The sequence below is a fragment of the Propithecus coquereli genome, unplaced genomic scaffold (genome assembly GCF_000956105.1).
Source record: "Propithecus coquereli isolate 6110/MARCELLA unplaced genomic scaffold, Pcoq_1.0 Scaffold124, whole genome shotgun sequence".
Classification (NCBI taxonomy): domain Eukaryota; kingdom Metazoa; phylum Chordata; class Mammalia; order Primates; family Indriidae; genus Propithecus; species Propithecus coquereli.
In genome coordinates this window covers 3,773,638-3,789,253 of record NW_012136525.1, presented here as the reverse complement: position 1 = coordinate 3,789,253, position 15,616 = coordinate 3,773,638, and the positions used below count along the sequence as shown (strand labels likewise).

Sequence of the window (15,616 nt, the reverse complement as noted above, 5' to 3'; positions counted from 1 at the left end):
AATATTTTATCTAGATTGTTCTAATTTTGCAAAAAATCACATTGACTGAGTTGAATTTATGTATTACTTAAATAAGGTTCCCATTAACTCAGAATGTATCTCATTATAAAATAAACCCATGAAATGATACCTTAACGTGTAAGTTCATACTATGTTAACAAATAGACAAATGTCTGGAAAAGATTCCCCCATAAGTACCGCATGTTCTGCAGGGAAGATGCTTAGGCTTGGGCAGGGGTTGGGGTGGAGGCAGAACAGAGCTGGAGTGGTTACCTGGCACGTCTATAATTTGTGTCAGAATAGACGAATATACTACACGTGTCATTAAATATGTCTGAATTTTTTAAAAAGCAGAAAAGAATCTTTGAAGATTCTTTATTCCAAATCTCCCATTTTCAGAGATAGGGAAATCGAGGTCTAGAGAGGGAAGAGAGAAACTCCTGGCTCAGATGTCCCCATCCTGTCCTCACTTTCAGGGTGACCAGTGCTGGTGACATCTGCCACAACTCATCACAATACAAAATCACTGTGGGCTAAAGCAACCCGCTGAGGGATTGGTCATCAACTATCAGTAATGGCTTTTTAATGGGCTTTTGTTATATAGTGAATCAGTTAGTAAATGCATTTCTCGACTCCAAACAGTGGCATATAAAAAAATCTTTTTTAAATAGCCCTAGTAGAAATTAATGTCATATTAATGTGAACACAATTACATACCACATATTTTCATACCATCTGGGCTACTTAAAACTGCCTTCTGAAACTGGCCTTTCACAAATGAGAGCAGTACCGGCAGCAATCAGGAACTAACAAGGACCATGTCAAGGCAGCAGTTGATAAAGATCAGAAGAACAACACCCAGAGAAGCCACTCTGCCTCTGCTTTCAGCGGGGAGCAGACAGGAGCAGCCACGGCTGGAAGGGAGCTCACCTCTTTGAACTGTTCCCAGGACTTGGGCATGGACGCGCTCAGGACAGCAGGGAAGCTGGTGGGAGCCGAGCACAGATGCTGCCCTGGATGCTCAACACCTCCCGCCAGTCCCCGGTCAACCACGCCCAGGTAGGCTCCTCCAGCTCTGGGACCAGACCTCTCTGCGCCCTTCCAGCTGAGCCAGGAGGCCAAGCCCACATCCGTCCTCCAGGACGCGGTGGCCCCTCGACCCTGTCAGATGGCCACGAATCACACCGGCAGATTGACGTCACCAGACTGTTTACGGAGTGGCTCTGCCAGAGCAGTCGGATCGCTAAGGCAAACGTTGCTCCAAAAATGCTGGGAACGCATCTCGAACGGGCAGCCGGAGACTTGTCTAACTTTTATTGCTATTTTTAAGATACCTCTATCCCTGGCCAGGCTGGGTTGGAGCCCGAGACCTCAGTTTTATTTGACCACATTTATCTCCAGAGGTCACTGAAAGCTAAGAATAAGAAGGGTCATTGAGTTCCCAACACTATTTGCCAGAAAATCAGGGCAAACTTCTTTTCCCACCACGGAAGCAGTTTTAAACACTGGCTCTGGGGCTAGCTGAAGAGTTATCTCTGTTTCTCACAATATTTCTCTATCACCGTCCCTCCTCCTCCTTTTCTTCCTCCTTTTCCTCCTCCTCTGCCTCCTCCTTCTCTGCCCCCACCCCACTCCCTCGTATCTCAAGGACCTTAGCTCCTGGCTTAGAAAGACATCACAGGCTAACGTTATGCCTTCACTTTCCAAATCCCCGGAGAACGGACCCAGACGCGCTGATGCGGCATGCAGCGGGCAGGACTCACATAAGGTGGAGATTTCCATCAACAACTCTTATCGATCCAAAAATGTGGCCCCCAAAGCACATGCCTTTGATACACCTAGATCACAGGCAGACCCTCTCTCCAGACACCTGCCTGCACTTCAGAGGAGAGCACGTGTTTATTTTAAACGTAACCCTCAGTGCGATCCAACAGTCTTCATGCTGTTGTCAGAGCTTGGTGTCATCACTGTCCTCCAAGAGCCCCTCAGTGGTACCCTGTCGCCCCAAGAGAGACCCCACATACCTCAGTAGACCAGCTGCTCTCCTTGACCTGGCCTTCATTTTTCCTTCCAGGCTCTTCTCCGTAGCTTATCCGTCTCACCCCAGCCCGTCTCCCTGGCTGCAGCGTTCTCCCTGGACCTCCGTCACCACCTGACGCCCCTGCTTCCTGCCACACTGTCCGCCACCCTCCCCACCCCTGCTTACCAGCCATGCCGGCGTGGCCACATGAACAAGGAGTTTTAACGAGGTAATCTCTACCGCCACTCTTGCATTGCTCATCCTTCAGGCTTCGTCTCCCTTGAAACTTTCCCTGAACACTTATGTCCAGGGTAGTTAGGTGCAGGGCCTCCCCTCTCAGGGCTCCTGTGGCAGTTACCCTACTGGAAATTATTAAAGCTATATTATAATTGCTTGTTTATTTACTCATCTGCTCTATTTGGGCCATTTAGAGTTCTTGAGGGAGGCACTGTGTCTTGTTCACTGTTATATAGCCAATGCCGAGCTTACACAGTAGGTCTCAAAAATATCTGCATAATGAGCCTATCATCCTCAAAGGTACTGAGAGTAAGGAAAATGATGGATGCTCCAAAAGTCATTTCAGCTTGATCTTGGGATGATTTATTTTCTGCAAATAAATTTTCTCGGCAGAAACATAGAATTAAAGTATACTTCCTACACCGGTACCCATTGATAATTCTGCCACTTAGTGGAAGAATTTTTTCTAAAATGGGCCACAGACAGCCATAATCCTGTCTACTTACATAGAAACAGTGGGGAGGAGGCTACCAGAGCCGTACAGCCAGATGGAAATACAGTGACATTGAAGGCAGATACAAGAAAGCACAATCAGATCCACATATACTCATAACCCTGGTGTCCTGGGCAGCTGAGTGGTGCTCATTCACCCTGGTTTCTCACTAGGGCTGCTGGCAGTCATGCGGAGCTTGTAGACACAGTCCACATTGACTGAAGTAGAGTTGGGAGATGAAGAAAGATTGCATTTCGGCAGATTCGATTACACAAAAACTTGCCTAAATTAGACCTACCTTTAGCTTGCGCTATGGGGGCCATTAAAGTCCCTTCTTGTTTAAGCCAGTTAAGCCACTGATACATCTGGAAAGCATATTCGTAAGTGTTAGTGGAAGAGTCAATGGTCAGGGGAAGGGGCAAGATCAGACTCTTGGTGCCTGTGATAGACAAGTACTTCTAGGTTGACGAAGAACACAGGTAGCGTGAGCCTTGCTTCCCCACACAGCAAGTCACATGGAGGTGGAGACCTGCACTCTTGCATGGATGTGAGCTGTAGCTCAGGGTCTGTCACCAGAGACCTCTACAATCTTAGAGAGCTCTTGAGCTTTCTAAGCCTGTTTGTTTCTATGTAGAATGAGGAATTACAACAAGATGATTTCTACGATCCTAGGTATAAAAATGCTTTTGTAATTCTCACTTTCCAGTGCCTGTTTGTTTAATGCAAACGTGTTGACTGACTTCATGAACCCTGATAGAACAGACCTAGATGCTACTGGAAAAGGCCTAGATCTGGTCCAGACTCTCTGTACCGTGGAACTACATCTTTCGGATCTGCAGACCAAACTCCACACCATGGACAGACAGTCTAGCGTGCCAGCCACACACAGAGCCCCTGGGCAGGGCGTGGTCTAGTGGCAAACCTGCCTGCAATATGACTTCAGTACAAGAGTCAAGCTCTTGATAGCCCCAGATGTGAAAAACCCTGCAACATCTAGACTGATATAAGTCAATATCTATCAGTAAATTTATTCATCCAGTCTTGGATCTGGTCCCCGGTTTTTCATCTTTTCTTGGTTGGCTACAGTTGAACCCTGAAGTTATTGTTCCTGGGGCCACAATACCCTTCTATTTAAACCATAGATTGGTGAAGTTTCACTCCACCATCTGAATTGGGAATATCACTGAATTCTCTCTCGTCGGTGGTCTCATAAGCAGCTGTCTTACGAATGGCTGACCTCGGTACCAAGGTGTTCCCCGTGGGAAAGCAGGGCAGACACGCCCAGGGTCGCCCCTGCTGCAAACACAACTGAGACACTGCCTCTTCCATGGAGACTTCAGCAGCTTTTACAGCAGACATTACTGGGGATGTTCTGAGAAATCCCTACATTGCTCCCACAATACCTCTTTCTAGGTTTTGTTATTGTTGTGAATATTCTGTTGTGTTACTATATGGGGTATATGAGCTTTATTGGGATTACCATTTAACCAGGGTACAAAGGGTTAAATAAATTATTCCCCTCTGCTCTTCTTCTCTTTATTTGCTCTCTTGGGTGAATAGCAGCAGAGAATTTTCTGTTTCTTGGCTTCATTGACCCTGTGGTGACCTTCAGTCATGACGCTGAGTTGGGCCACTCCAGAATTCCGGTTTAATGTGTCTAGGAGTTAGGTGAAAATTGCTTCCTGGATTTCCTAACACCATTTTAAATATAACATGATTGAAATTGTTAATAAATTCATCATATTTACCATAAAATCAGAGTCTCTTAGCCTTAGCATCTTCCCTATCCCTGTCAGTGGAACCACAATTTCTCAGTCCTCTGACTTCAGCCCAGACTTTGGAGACATTCTTAACTCGGCCTCTCCCATGTCTATTGTCACCAACTTTGTAACATATTATATGAAACGGCTCATCTTTTCCCTTCTTCTTGGTTCCTTCCACCACCCTGGTCTATGCCCAAATGGGTCGTGTCTAAACCATGCAGCAGCTCAGCTGCCTCCCTGATTCTCCCAACTCCATCCCATCTTCCTCTCTGAGAGTGGATTAATTTTCCCAAACCTACTTGTTATCCTATCATTCCCTGACACTAAACAGGCTGGTATTTTCCTATTGCACCTTCCTGTCAGATTTCAGGACTTCCCATTATGTACTTCATCCTGTTTATTCAAACTGAACAACATTTCGGCTTGTGCTACCCTCGGAGTTTCTGCATGTGTGGTATTTCCTGTATCAGTCGCCATTAGTGTATTCCAAGCACTCTCCTTGCTAACTACATCACCAACATTCTGCATTTACCCACCTGTGACTTGCCCGTGCTGACCCCCATCTAGAATACTCTCCCTGTCATCCTACAACTCCGGCAGCCCCTTAAGGAGGCCCAGCCTTTCTATCCTAGTCCCCAGCAGTCCCCCCTCCTCTGAACACCCACGGTGCTCATATGATCACGGAATAATCTGCTCTTTCCTATCTGTTCTGTTTGTTTTCTTCCCAATCAGATAATAAACTCCTTGATGGTGAGGACAAGGCTATAGTTCTTTGTCTGTTCCACAGTGTCTAACAAGGGGCACTCAACAAATATTTGTTGATTCATTGAAATTGATTTATAATGATGAGGGGAGCCGGAGACAGAAGAAAAGGAAAATGATGTACAGTCACGTGTCATTTAACAATGGGGTATGTTCTGAGAAATGCTCTTCAGGCCATTTTGTCATTGTGTGAGCATCACAGAATGTACTTGCACACACCTAGATGGCATAGCCTACTACACACCTAGGCTGTAAGGTCTAGCCTGCTGCTCCTAGGCCACCAACTTGTATAGCATGTGACTTCCCTGAATACTGTGGGCAACTGGAACACAGTGGTAAGGATTTATGCCTCTGAACATAGAAAAAGTGTAGTAGAAATACAGCATAATCTTATGGGACCACTGTTGTATGAGTGGCTCATCATTGACTGAAATGTCCTTAAGTGGCACACGACTATAATTCTAGGTCATCCAGATAATTATTTGGATCTAGCCTGAAGGTTACTTTACCTGCAGAATTGAACCTCCTGGTCAAAATGTGAGTTCTCTGGCTGCGTGCCCTCCTTCAGCTGGCTGATGTTGAAAAAGGAGAGGGTGTGGTTGACAAAGCCATGCAGAGTCCCGTTGTGACTGTAGGAGTACTGGTACACGAGGCGGGGGATAAAGTCGGAGGTGATGGCGATGACAAAAGCCTGAGGGACAGAACCACCAGCACTGAGAGTAGTTGGGACACACGCTGTCCAGAAGCCACGGGGTCCACCTGTGGGGTGGCTGAGGGACTGTCCACTCTGGGGCTCTCGATCAGGAGGAGCTGCTCTGACTGACACAGGGGCACATGCAGCACTCTCAAGTCCCCGTCCCTGAGCCTGTGCCACTGGGTTTTCTGGCTTTTCCTCCTTTTACACATATGAGTAAATCCACCAGACAGTGGCTGTCCAGAAATTGCAACCACCGCAGCAAAGGACACTAAGCAAGCCAGTTTGGACCGTTTGGTGCTGGAGGGATTAATCCACTTCTAGGACATTTGAATTGGCATTGGTGTTGGCCAAACCAAAACAGAGTGCACGATTTTCTAAGAAAATTACCTGCCATGTTCAGTGTGCTTCTTAAGGGCAATGGACAGGGAAATTGAATGGCCATGTGCATCTGCCCCTGGGTGACACCAGAAAGCCAGGACTACCAAGAGTACAGTCCCACAGTTCCTTCAGTTTGACCATTACTTCTCAACATTTTTTAGCATATCATGAAATAGGAGTTGTTCCTTTATCCATTTTACTTAAGAAAAGGGAGACACAGAGGGGAAGGGAACAGGTCCTGCTAGATGGAGCAGCACACACCCAACATAGAGTCTGGAATATCTGAGTGCTTCATAAATGTCTCCAGAGCAAACTGAATAACAGATGAACGATTAAGTGTTTGAACGTGGAGGAACTTTCTGCAAAGAAAATCTTAAATCTTTTTGGCAGGTTTTTATGCTGTATTCTGCACCCACAATAAAGCCCTTTACAAAAATGTAGTTTAGATATTGCTTTCTAAACGTATATGTGAGTGTGGATGGCCATAACCGTATCTGAGAATGAATAACACGCTGACAGTAATCACAGCTACAACTTACTGAGCACTGGTTATATGTCCTTTCATCATCCCACTTAATTCCCAGAATGTCCCTATTCGGTGGGTACTATTTTACAGATAAATAAATGTCAGCTCCCATTTTACAGATAAATAGACAAGCTTAAGAGAGGCCAGCGAGGTAATACTTTTTAGGTGTCCCTCTTTTCTGTAGATGGAAAGTGGTTAATACTCAGGGCCTCTCTTCTACTAGACACAAGCCCAGAGTAGCTGCTGATCTGTTTTCCAGAGGGCACTTGATTTCTAAGTCTCAACATGTGCACTGCCCACATCAGAACATTCAAAATGCAGCGGGCTGATTTCCCCCACCTCTCCTCACACCTCTCCGGCCATCTTGTGTGTTCTTAGTAGGAAAAGAGTTTAGCGACAAATCAGTGTTTCTCTCCCAAGGGAAAGAGGGCCGTGGCTTTCTGGGTGTGCACCGAACGGAATGATCCTGTCCTGGGAGGTGGGGCAGGAGGCCCTACCGGGCCACCATCCGTCCTGAGTGCGACAGAAAAGCAAACGCTGGCTGGTGCCGGGCAGGATTTCCTCTGCGACGTGGACATGTCTGGCAAGGCGGTTAAGGAGGTCACAGCAGGTAGGACCCCTCGTCTTCCACGTCCTATCTTAGCCTGTGCAGTGCCCGAGTCCACAGGGATAATTAAGACTTTGCCTTGACAACTTGGAGGGACCGTAATTAGGAATCGTGGCCTGGGCAATGCTCCAGGTATTGTTTAACTCAGGGGTAGGGTAAGACAGGAAAGAGATGAACAGATACATAGAATTCTTTCTCCATTATTCTTGGCTCTGAGGAAAGATCTGATTTTGACTCTACGGCTAAGGTATGCATTCTGATGGATAATTACCCTTCTTTCTCTCAGTGAAATTAAAAATAAAATTGCCAGCTCTGGTGACAGCATGATGAGTTACAAGGCACGTGTGCACCAGGGGCTGTCTCAAGTAAAGCTCCAAATGGAAAAGGCTGGGAGGTAACAGGGCTGGGTTCCTGCTTGGAAGACCTCAGCTCCTCCGGAAGCACTTCCTACAGAGCTGGGGTGTCAGGAATTAAGCACTTACGTTGCTGATAACAGAGAACTTGCCGATTCCAGACAGAATGTCAAACCAGATTCCTGTGAGACAGCAAAAAGGGCGTCTGGGTCACTCCCACTCTTGGCCCAGTGATGACGATGTTGCAGCTCAAGGTGACGCTTTGCAGGCAAGTTCCCAGGGGAGGTCGGCTGGGCTTCTCGGAAACGGGCTTGTCTGGAAAGGCTGAGGTGCCCCCCGCACCGCCCCGTCTGGAAGCTCGGGGCACAAGTAGGGGTGGACAACGTGGCTCCGGAGACCTCTCTGCACCGAGGATATGAGGGTGAGGAACCCAAAGGGGTGAAGAGGCAAGGGCTTTACTGACATCGTGGGACGGCGGCTGGAGGGGCCAGAATGGTGGGAGGGAGGTGGGCCTGCCGTGGCCCCTGACTTGGGGACATACCAATGTCTTTGGTTCTCACAGCGTCGGGCCGCCGCAGCTCCGTAACAAACTTCTTCGCGTCAAGCCGCACTTCAATGACATTGTTGAGCAGGGCAAACACAGGTGCCAGCGGGAAGGAGGCCACGAAGAGGGTGACGAAACCGAACTGGATGACTGGGAGAGAGAGCGGCAGGGGAGGCGTCAGCGGGGCAAAGCGGGGCTCGATCGACCCTGCCCTGCCGCGCAGCCCCCGTCCTTTCTCACTGGGGCCTCTCTTCCATACTAGCATTTCTCGGGCCGCCCTTTCCTCGTGCACCACACACGCACGCATTTCCCTCTCGGGGCCGGCAGGTCTGCAGGTCACTGCCGTCACTGAGCGAAGCTCTGGATCGGGCATGGTGGAGAGAGAGGAGAAGGGGAACGCCTTGCCTCACTGTCCCTCTCACCTCCATTCTCGAATCCCATTCACGTCACTCAGAGGTTGGCAGACTTTCTCAGTAAAGGGCCAGAGAGCAAATATTTTTGGATTTACAGGCCATATGGTCTTGTCACAACCACTCACTCTGCCCTTGCAGAGTGAAAGCAGCCAGAGGCAGCACATAAACAAATGGGCACACTGAATTCCAATAAAAACTTTATTTACAAAAGCAGTAAATAAAGCAGGTTGGATTTGGCCCGTGGGCCATAGTTTGCCAACCCTTGATATAACTTTAAAAACCACCTCCCAAATTTGTACTCTTCTCTCCATGTCTATAGTCGCTGCCCTTGTTTAGAAAGTTTACCCGTCCGTCGCACATTTATCGCGAGCTGGCACAGTGTCAGGCCCTCGGCCAAGTATCTGAGGAGACAAAGGTCTGGTCCTGCCTTCCAGGAGGTAGGTTGGAGGGGGGGGTAAACATACATGAAGACGTGCAGCAGGTTTTGCGTGTGCCAGGCAGAGCAAGGAATGTAACAGTGGCAGTGGAGATCTGCGGCGCAGAGAGCTCAGTCTGTTCAAGGCAGGGACGGAGGGAAGTCCCCACACGGAACACCTGGGTGCAGTCGTGAAAGACAGGCCTGCCGCTTCTGGGAAGACGGAATCAGAGCTATTCCAAGCCCGGGAAGCAGTGTGAGCAAAGGTGTGGTGGCAGCCTGTGCCCCTCAGCAGCTGGATCAGTCTGGGCCCTACCAGACCATGGCAACAGCCTCCTGACTGGTTGTCTTGTCACCTGTCTGCCAGGCTGCTAGAATCCAGCCAGCACACAGCCCCTGTAATCTGATCTTGTCACCTACTTGCTCCTAAAAATTCCTGTTGGCTCCCCTCTGTTCACTGAATAGAATCCGAATCCCCAGCTTACATGCAGGTACTTTACACACTGCTGCGAACAGGCCTCCGCTCCCGACATCTGCCCCACAAGGATCGTGGTCCTGCCTTCTCAGCCTTTGAACTGCTCATTCTCTTGATTTTCCTGCCACACTGGGTCCTCCCATTTGTCTGTGCACAAGCACCCTCTCTCCGGCTGGAAACTTTCTATGCATCCCAAGACCACCCAATGCCACGTCCTCGGCGAAGCCCGTGACCCCTCCTGTGAACCCCCCACCACCCCATGCTCAGGGCTCTGCGGCAGCATCACTGTGCACTGCTGTGATTGATGTCCTCACACATCTTTGTGTCCCACTGGAAAGGCAAGAGCTCCATCCACTCTAGGGGCTCAGTATGTATTTGCTGACAGAAATACAGTCCTGCGTCCCAGGAAAGCCAGTCTAATAGGACTTCCCTACATACTAAGGGCAAGTTATTAAACTTCTCCTAGCCTCGGGTACTTCAATTGGGAATAATAATAATACCCACCTAATAGGGTTTCCATAAGGGTAAATGATACTACATATATAATGTACTTAGAACAGTGTCTGACACATAGTAACTGTTCAGTAAATGTTACCTAGTATGTGTAATTTTATTCTAACTGGAATAAGTATCGACATGGACAGCTGGATACTTATATGCTAAAAATACACAAACTTAAGGTTTAAACACTGACTGAAAGTCAGGAGACCCGACTTTCAGCTGTGGATGTTACTAACTAGCTTTCCGACTGTGGCCAAGCCTCTCCATTTCCATGGACCACCCCATCCTCATTGCCAAATTGCAGGGACTGGTTTAACTTCCCTGCAGGTCTGATGTGCTGTAATGCTATGATCCTCATTCTCCTAGACAAGCTTTGAGATTGTAGGCTTTTCAAAAAAAGAAGGAAAAACCAGGACTGAAACTGAAAAAAAATTACATTTTTATGGAGGGTTAAGGCTTCTCTGCAATAGAAGCTTCGGGAAAAACAACAAGCACGGAACTTTACCTCGCCCAGCTGCTTTTAATTTGGCAGGTTGCTTGGCCCCCAGCTGTGGGGCACTGCTCTTGCGGATACAACCCTATCCACTACCATCGTCCTGGATGCCCAGTAAGGTCTCGGCAGGCCCTAGGAGACTGGCAGGCGCCAGTCGGCGGCAGGGCACTTGCACTGGAAGGCACAGATTTGCCAAGGTGGGGCCCTCGGAATGACCACCTGGTGAGCTGGCTGGCCAACAGGGATGGAGAAGCAGTGAGGAAATCTCAGGCAAGCTCTGGGAGCCAGTTCAAAATGCAGGGTCTACCGCATCTCTTAAATGAGGCTTTGCTGAGGAATTCACTTTGGAGTCAGGGGTAGGGGCAAGAGCAGGGGGGGTTGGAAGGGGATGGAATTAACAAGGAAAGCAAAACAGATGTTAGACTAGTTTCTAAAACCTGTAAAATGCATGTCTGTATTTAAGTATACATATATATGGATGTATCCTTATTTATGGAGTTCTAAGTCGGTCTCCTTGATTCTAATGGGCTCAGTTCAACAGGGCAAACGTTCTTATCATAAGTGACTTCCTCCAGCAGAACTGTGTAAACTCTCCAAAGCCTCAGCAAGGGTTTGGCGAGGAGACTGACGGGGAGGACGAAGGACAGTTTACTTGCGAATGACTGCAAATGTACACAGCACGCCCTCGCCGCACTCACACAGCGGCGCTCAGAAAGCCGACATCCTCCCAGCACGGTAGGGAGAGTCGGGCCCTCCACTTAGTGCTCTTCTCTCTCCATGTGAACTCCAGAGACAGACAGGACGCTGTCCTCTAGGGCTGCCCCGACGGTGCGCTCTTTCACCCTCAGACACAGGCTCAGTCGTTCCTCTCCTCTCAACACGAACAAACATCGCCCAGTGCTGGCTTGACGCTCTCTTGTAGCTCCTGTTAGTTACCACGTAACAAAACGTCTCGTCTCGCATTAACTCCACGTGCTGAGCACCGGACCACCTCAAGAGAGTAGGCTCGGCAAAGGCCGAGATTCCCCTGCCCGCACCATTACTCCGGGGAGTCCTGGGCCAGGAACAGCCCCTCTCTGCAAGGGTCCCACAGCTGCCAGTGTTGCCTGCTCACACTGGGGGCCCTGAGCATTGCCAGGATTCAATCCAAAGAGGCAGAAGCAAATAGGAAGCTTTGTTTTATCTTGGGGAGAAAAAACGTAAAACCATAACCCTCTAGCATGCAAATTCCAAATCCAAGACTTGCTCTCTGTTCAAAGGTCTAAAATGCTGCATCAGACGGGAGTCCTTCTGGGTGGACCTCAGAGGACACGATGCTACCAGCCTTCACCAACACCAAGATTTGTTTCTAAAAACAGCGAGGCTCCACTAGGATAAGGGTAATGCCGGAAATCCTCCGCGCGCTGCGTAATAGAAGCCAGCTTGGCCTGACCAAGAACAGATTAAACCTGGCCGAGCCAATTAGGAAGAAATCCTTCAGTTGATTTTCAACCAAATCTTTACAAAGCCGTTATAAAGTGCTCCAGAAATGCTGAGTTGGAAGCACGAAGAGTGGAAATATCCCTAGATATAAACCCCGTTGCTTTCTCTCTTCTCACACCGCAGCAGCCAGGGATCTTTTAGAATAACCACCAGCCCTGTGTCGCCTGATGCTGGAGACAATTAAATCACAGGCGATTTCCTGGGCTTAGGTTAAAGTAACAAGGAGAAGTGGGTTAAAGTAAACAAGACAGCATCCTGCAAGGACATTTCAGGACAATCTGCTCAGAGAAGACAAACAGTATAGTAGGTAGAGTAGAATGGACTGGCCAGGCTTGGTAGAAAAGATCTAATGAAACACAACTCTGATTTTTCACTCATTTATTTAAAATTCTTCAGTGAAAATATCCACCCTCCCACGAAAAAGTCCAGACTCTTGTTCTGGCGTTCAAGGCCCACTGTGATCTGACTTTAACTTATTTTTTCCAGACTCATTTCCTCCCTGCCCATGTTCTGTTCTCTGGGCAAATACTTAGCAGGTATGTTGGAAATCAACTGTGCCTGCTTTCCAACCATTCCAAAACCATTTGTTCTTCCCCAAACTCACCATGTTTTCCACATGTCTGAGCCATGGTACATACCACTACTGTCTCTAATTTTCCTTCTCTTCTGGTCTGCCGAGTGAAGCTCTATTCATCTTTCAGGCTCAACTCGACCTTGTCTGTGAAGACTCTCCTCCACCCTCGTTTCCCTCCAGCTCAGCCAGGTGGAATTAGGTGCCGTGGGCACCGCTCTCCACTCCCATAATGACTTGTACGTGCCCCTCTGTTCATCTGAGCTGTCCCCAGATGGAAGCCCCTTGAGATCAGGGACCACACCGGCCTCTCTTCTGAGTCCTCACCATCTTTTGTGGTGCCTGTCATATTGCAGATGCCCAAAGATTTTCTGCTTCGTAAACACAAACGTATTTTCACCAGCTGTGAAACACACACACAAAAAGCAAAAAACAGAAATGTGCGAGCTAAAAGCATCGTACTTGATGACAGTGAGGAGAGAGGGAGATGAGGTGTTAGTGTCTCCTGCCGTAATTCTCATTGCTGTAACCTCCACAGAAGACTTTGAAGAAAATTGGAGTAAAAGCAGTCAGTGAAGAGAGTCTAATCCAATGAAAATGATTATAATTTTTAAAAATTTTCTATTGTTTAATAAAAGCAACACAGTCTGCTTAAAGGGATTGAAAACTGAGGGCTTAAGAATTCCCTTTTGCTGGGCATGGTGGTGCGAGCCTGTAGTCCCAGCTACTCAGGAAGCTGAGGCAGGAGGACCACTTGAGCCCAGGAGTTGGAGGCTGTAGTGTGCTAGGATCGTGCCTGTGGATAGCCACTGCACTTCAGCCTGGGCAACATGGTGAGACCCTGTCTTTAAAATAATATTAATAATGATAATAATCCTCTTTTTTGTGATCCACTAATGAGCAATGTGATGTTCTAATCGAGGGACACACTGGTATGAGTTTGTCTTCTCATTCAGGAGGCAGTTACTGAAAGATTCAGCTAGAAACAGTCCATTAATGTAAACACTTACGCAAAAGCACAACAGGGGAAGGTCATCACTGTTTATTTCCTCAGCCCGTATTTCAAGGCCGTACCCAGTGATCCCCTTCTCCTAAGGGTAAGGGAAGCCAACTGTGTTCTGCACTGACAGCACTGGTGTAAAAAGAATTGCAAGTGTTGATCGACCACATAAATATGAAGCGATAGTGAGGAGAGAAACCATGAGCTAGATTCTCAATACGGGCCTCTGTCGTTTAGGAAAATAGTGGAAGGCCTTACAGAAATATATGAGAGTTCTCAATCTCTGTCATTCACCATCCACCCACTCATTCACTCATTCATTCAACAAGTGTTTACTGAGCATATTCTATATACTGGGCACCATGGTCTTTGCTACAAAACAAAGATGAGCAGATTACTATATCATCCTTCCAAAGGCTCAGAGTCTGCAGTGGGGAAGATGGACATGTAGGCAAACGGTGGCAGTCTCTGGAGTTAGAGCAAAAGGGCAGCATTCTCGAGAGTGCTGTGCAGCATGGAGCAGGAGTAACTCCCTCTCACCAGCAGGCCCTGGGGGCTTCAGAGAATTGTGATCACTCTACTTAACTTGAAGAATGAGTAAAGGAGGGATACGAAGGTTTGCTGGATAGTTGGTAGTTAAGAACCTTCCTGCAAATCCACTGATGGAAATTCACAAACAACTTAGGAAATAAAGACAATGAAGTGGAATTCCCTTTCAATCAGTATGGAGTCACCTGGGGTTTACACAATGGATCAGGCTTGATTCAGAAACCTGGAGAAGTCATAACAGGAAGGGACAGGCTTGAAGTAACAGCACAAGTATCAGGAGCTTACTGCGTGCAGAGCAATGCAACACTGGGACAGATCGGCGAGGTACATTTGGCTCTGACTTTTCTTCATTTCTTTGTGCTTAAAGGAGACTCAGTGGCCCCCTTTTCCCCAGTCCCACATCAAAACCAGGGAGAACTGAGTTGGCAAGACCTCCCGAGTCACTTCCTAGAGAACAGACTGGTGAGTTTCCAGTAAATGTTTACTGGAAAAACAAACGAATGGTCTGGCCTTCTCACGACTGTTTACGTTATCCACCTGCAAGACAGGGATGTGAGGGACAGTTATTCGCTCGCCCTCCCTCACGCCCTCCACCCTCCCGTCCACCCGTCTGTCTGCACTGTGCTCATCAGCGCATGCGTCAGAGGGGCAGTCAAGCCAGTCGTGATTGGAAGGAAGTTCCCAAGCAACAAATGAGTACTGAGGACCTTCGTTTGCTTTTTTTCTTTTCTGCTACTTCTTCCCAAATGGCTGTACAAAAGCCAACGAAATGAAAATACGGTTAGGTTTATGGGATTTTAGAAAAAAGGAAACAAGAGCACAGAAAAGAGGACAAAACAAATATGCAAAGTTTAGGGAAACCATAATGTCTCTACGTTTGAACAACAAAGTTCATTCTGAGCTTCCTGGTTGTTAGAGCAAAAAGAGAAATGGGAAAGCAGTACAGTTCTTTGTAGGTTTAGACTAAAATACTGCCTTCCCTCCCCCCTCCATCCCCCCTTCCCTTCTTTCCTTCCTAGGCATCTTCTGCACGGCAGAAGCCTTTGCACTACACAGGCAGGTGCAGTATCCAGACAGACTCTGCCTTTTTTCTTAAAGCTGCATGAGGCCTGTAATCCTAGCACTCTGGGAGGCCGAGGCGGGCGGATTGTTTGAGCTCATGAGTTTGAAACCAGCCTGACCAAGAGCAAGACCCTGTCTCTACTAAAAATAGAAAGAAATTAATCGGACAACTAAAAATATATAGAAAAAATTAGCCGGGCATGGTGGCGCATGCCTGTAGTCCCAGCTACTTGGGAGGCTGATGCAGGAGGATCGCTTGAGCTCAGGAGTTTGAG

General features: G+C 47.8%; 1 protein-coding gene across 1 annotated transcript in view; it reads right to left on the bottom strand.

Moving 5' to 3' along the window:
• Positions 1-15,616, bottom strand: part of ANO2 (anoctamin 2, calcium activated chloride channel) — a 361,968-nt gene that overhangs the window by 6,843 nt on the left and 339,509 nt on the right. The window contains exons 23-25 of the mRNA XM_012637807.1: positions 8,378-8,530; positions 7,966-8,018; positions 5,785-5,966 (exon numbers count right to left, since the gene is read on the bottom strand). Coding sequence (XP_012493261.1) covers positions 5,785-5,966; positions 7,966-8,018; positions 8,378-8,530 — 388 coding nt within the window. The remainder of the gene's footprint in view (positions 1-5,784; positions 5,967-7,965; positions 8,019-8,377; positions 8,531-15,616) is intronic.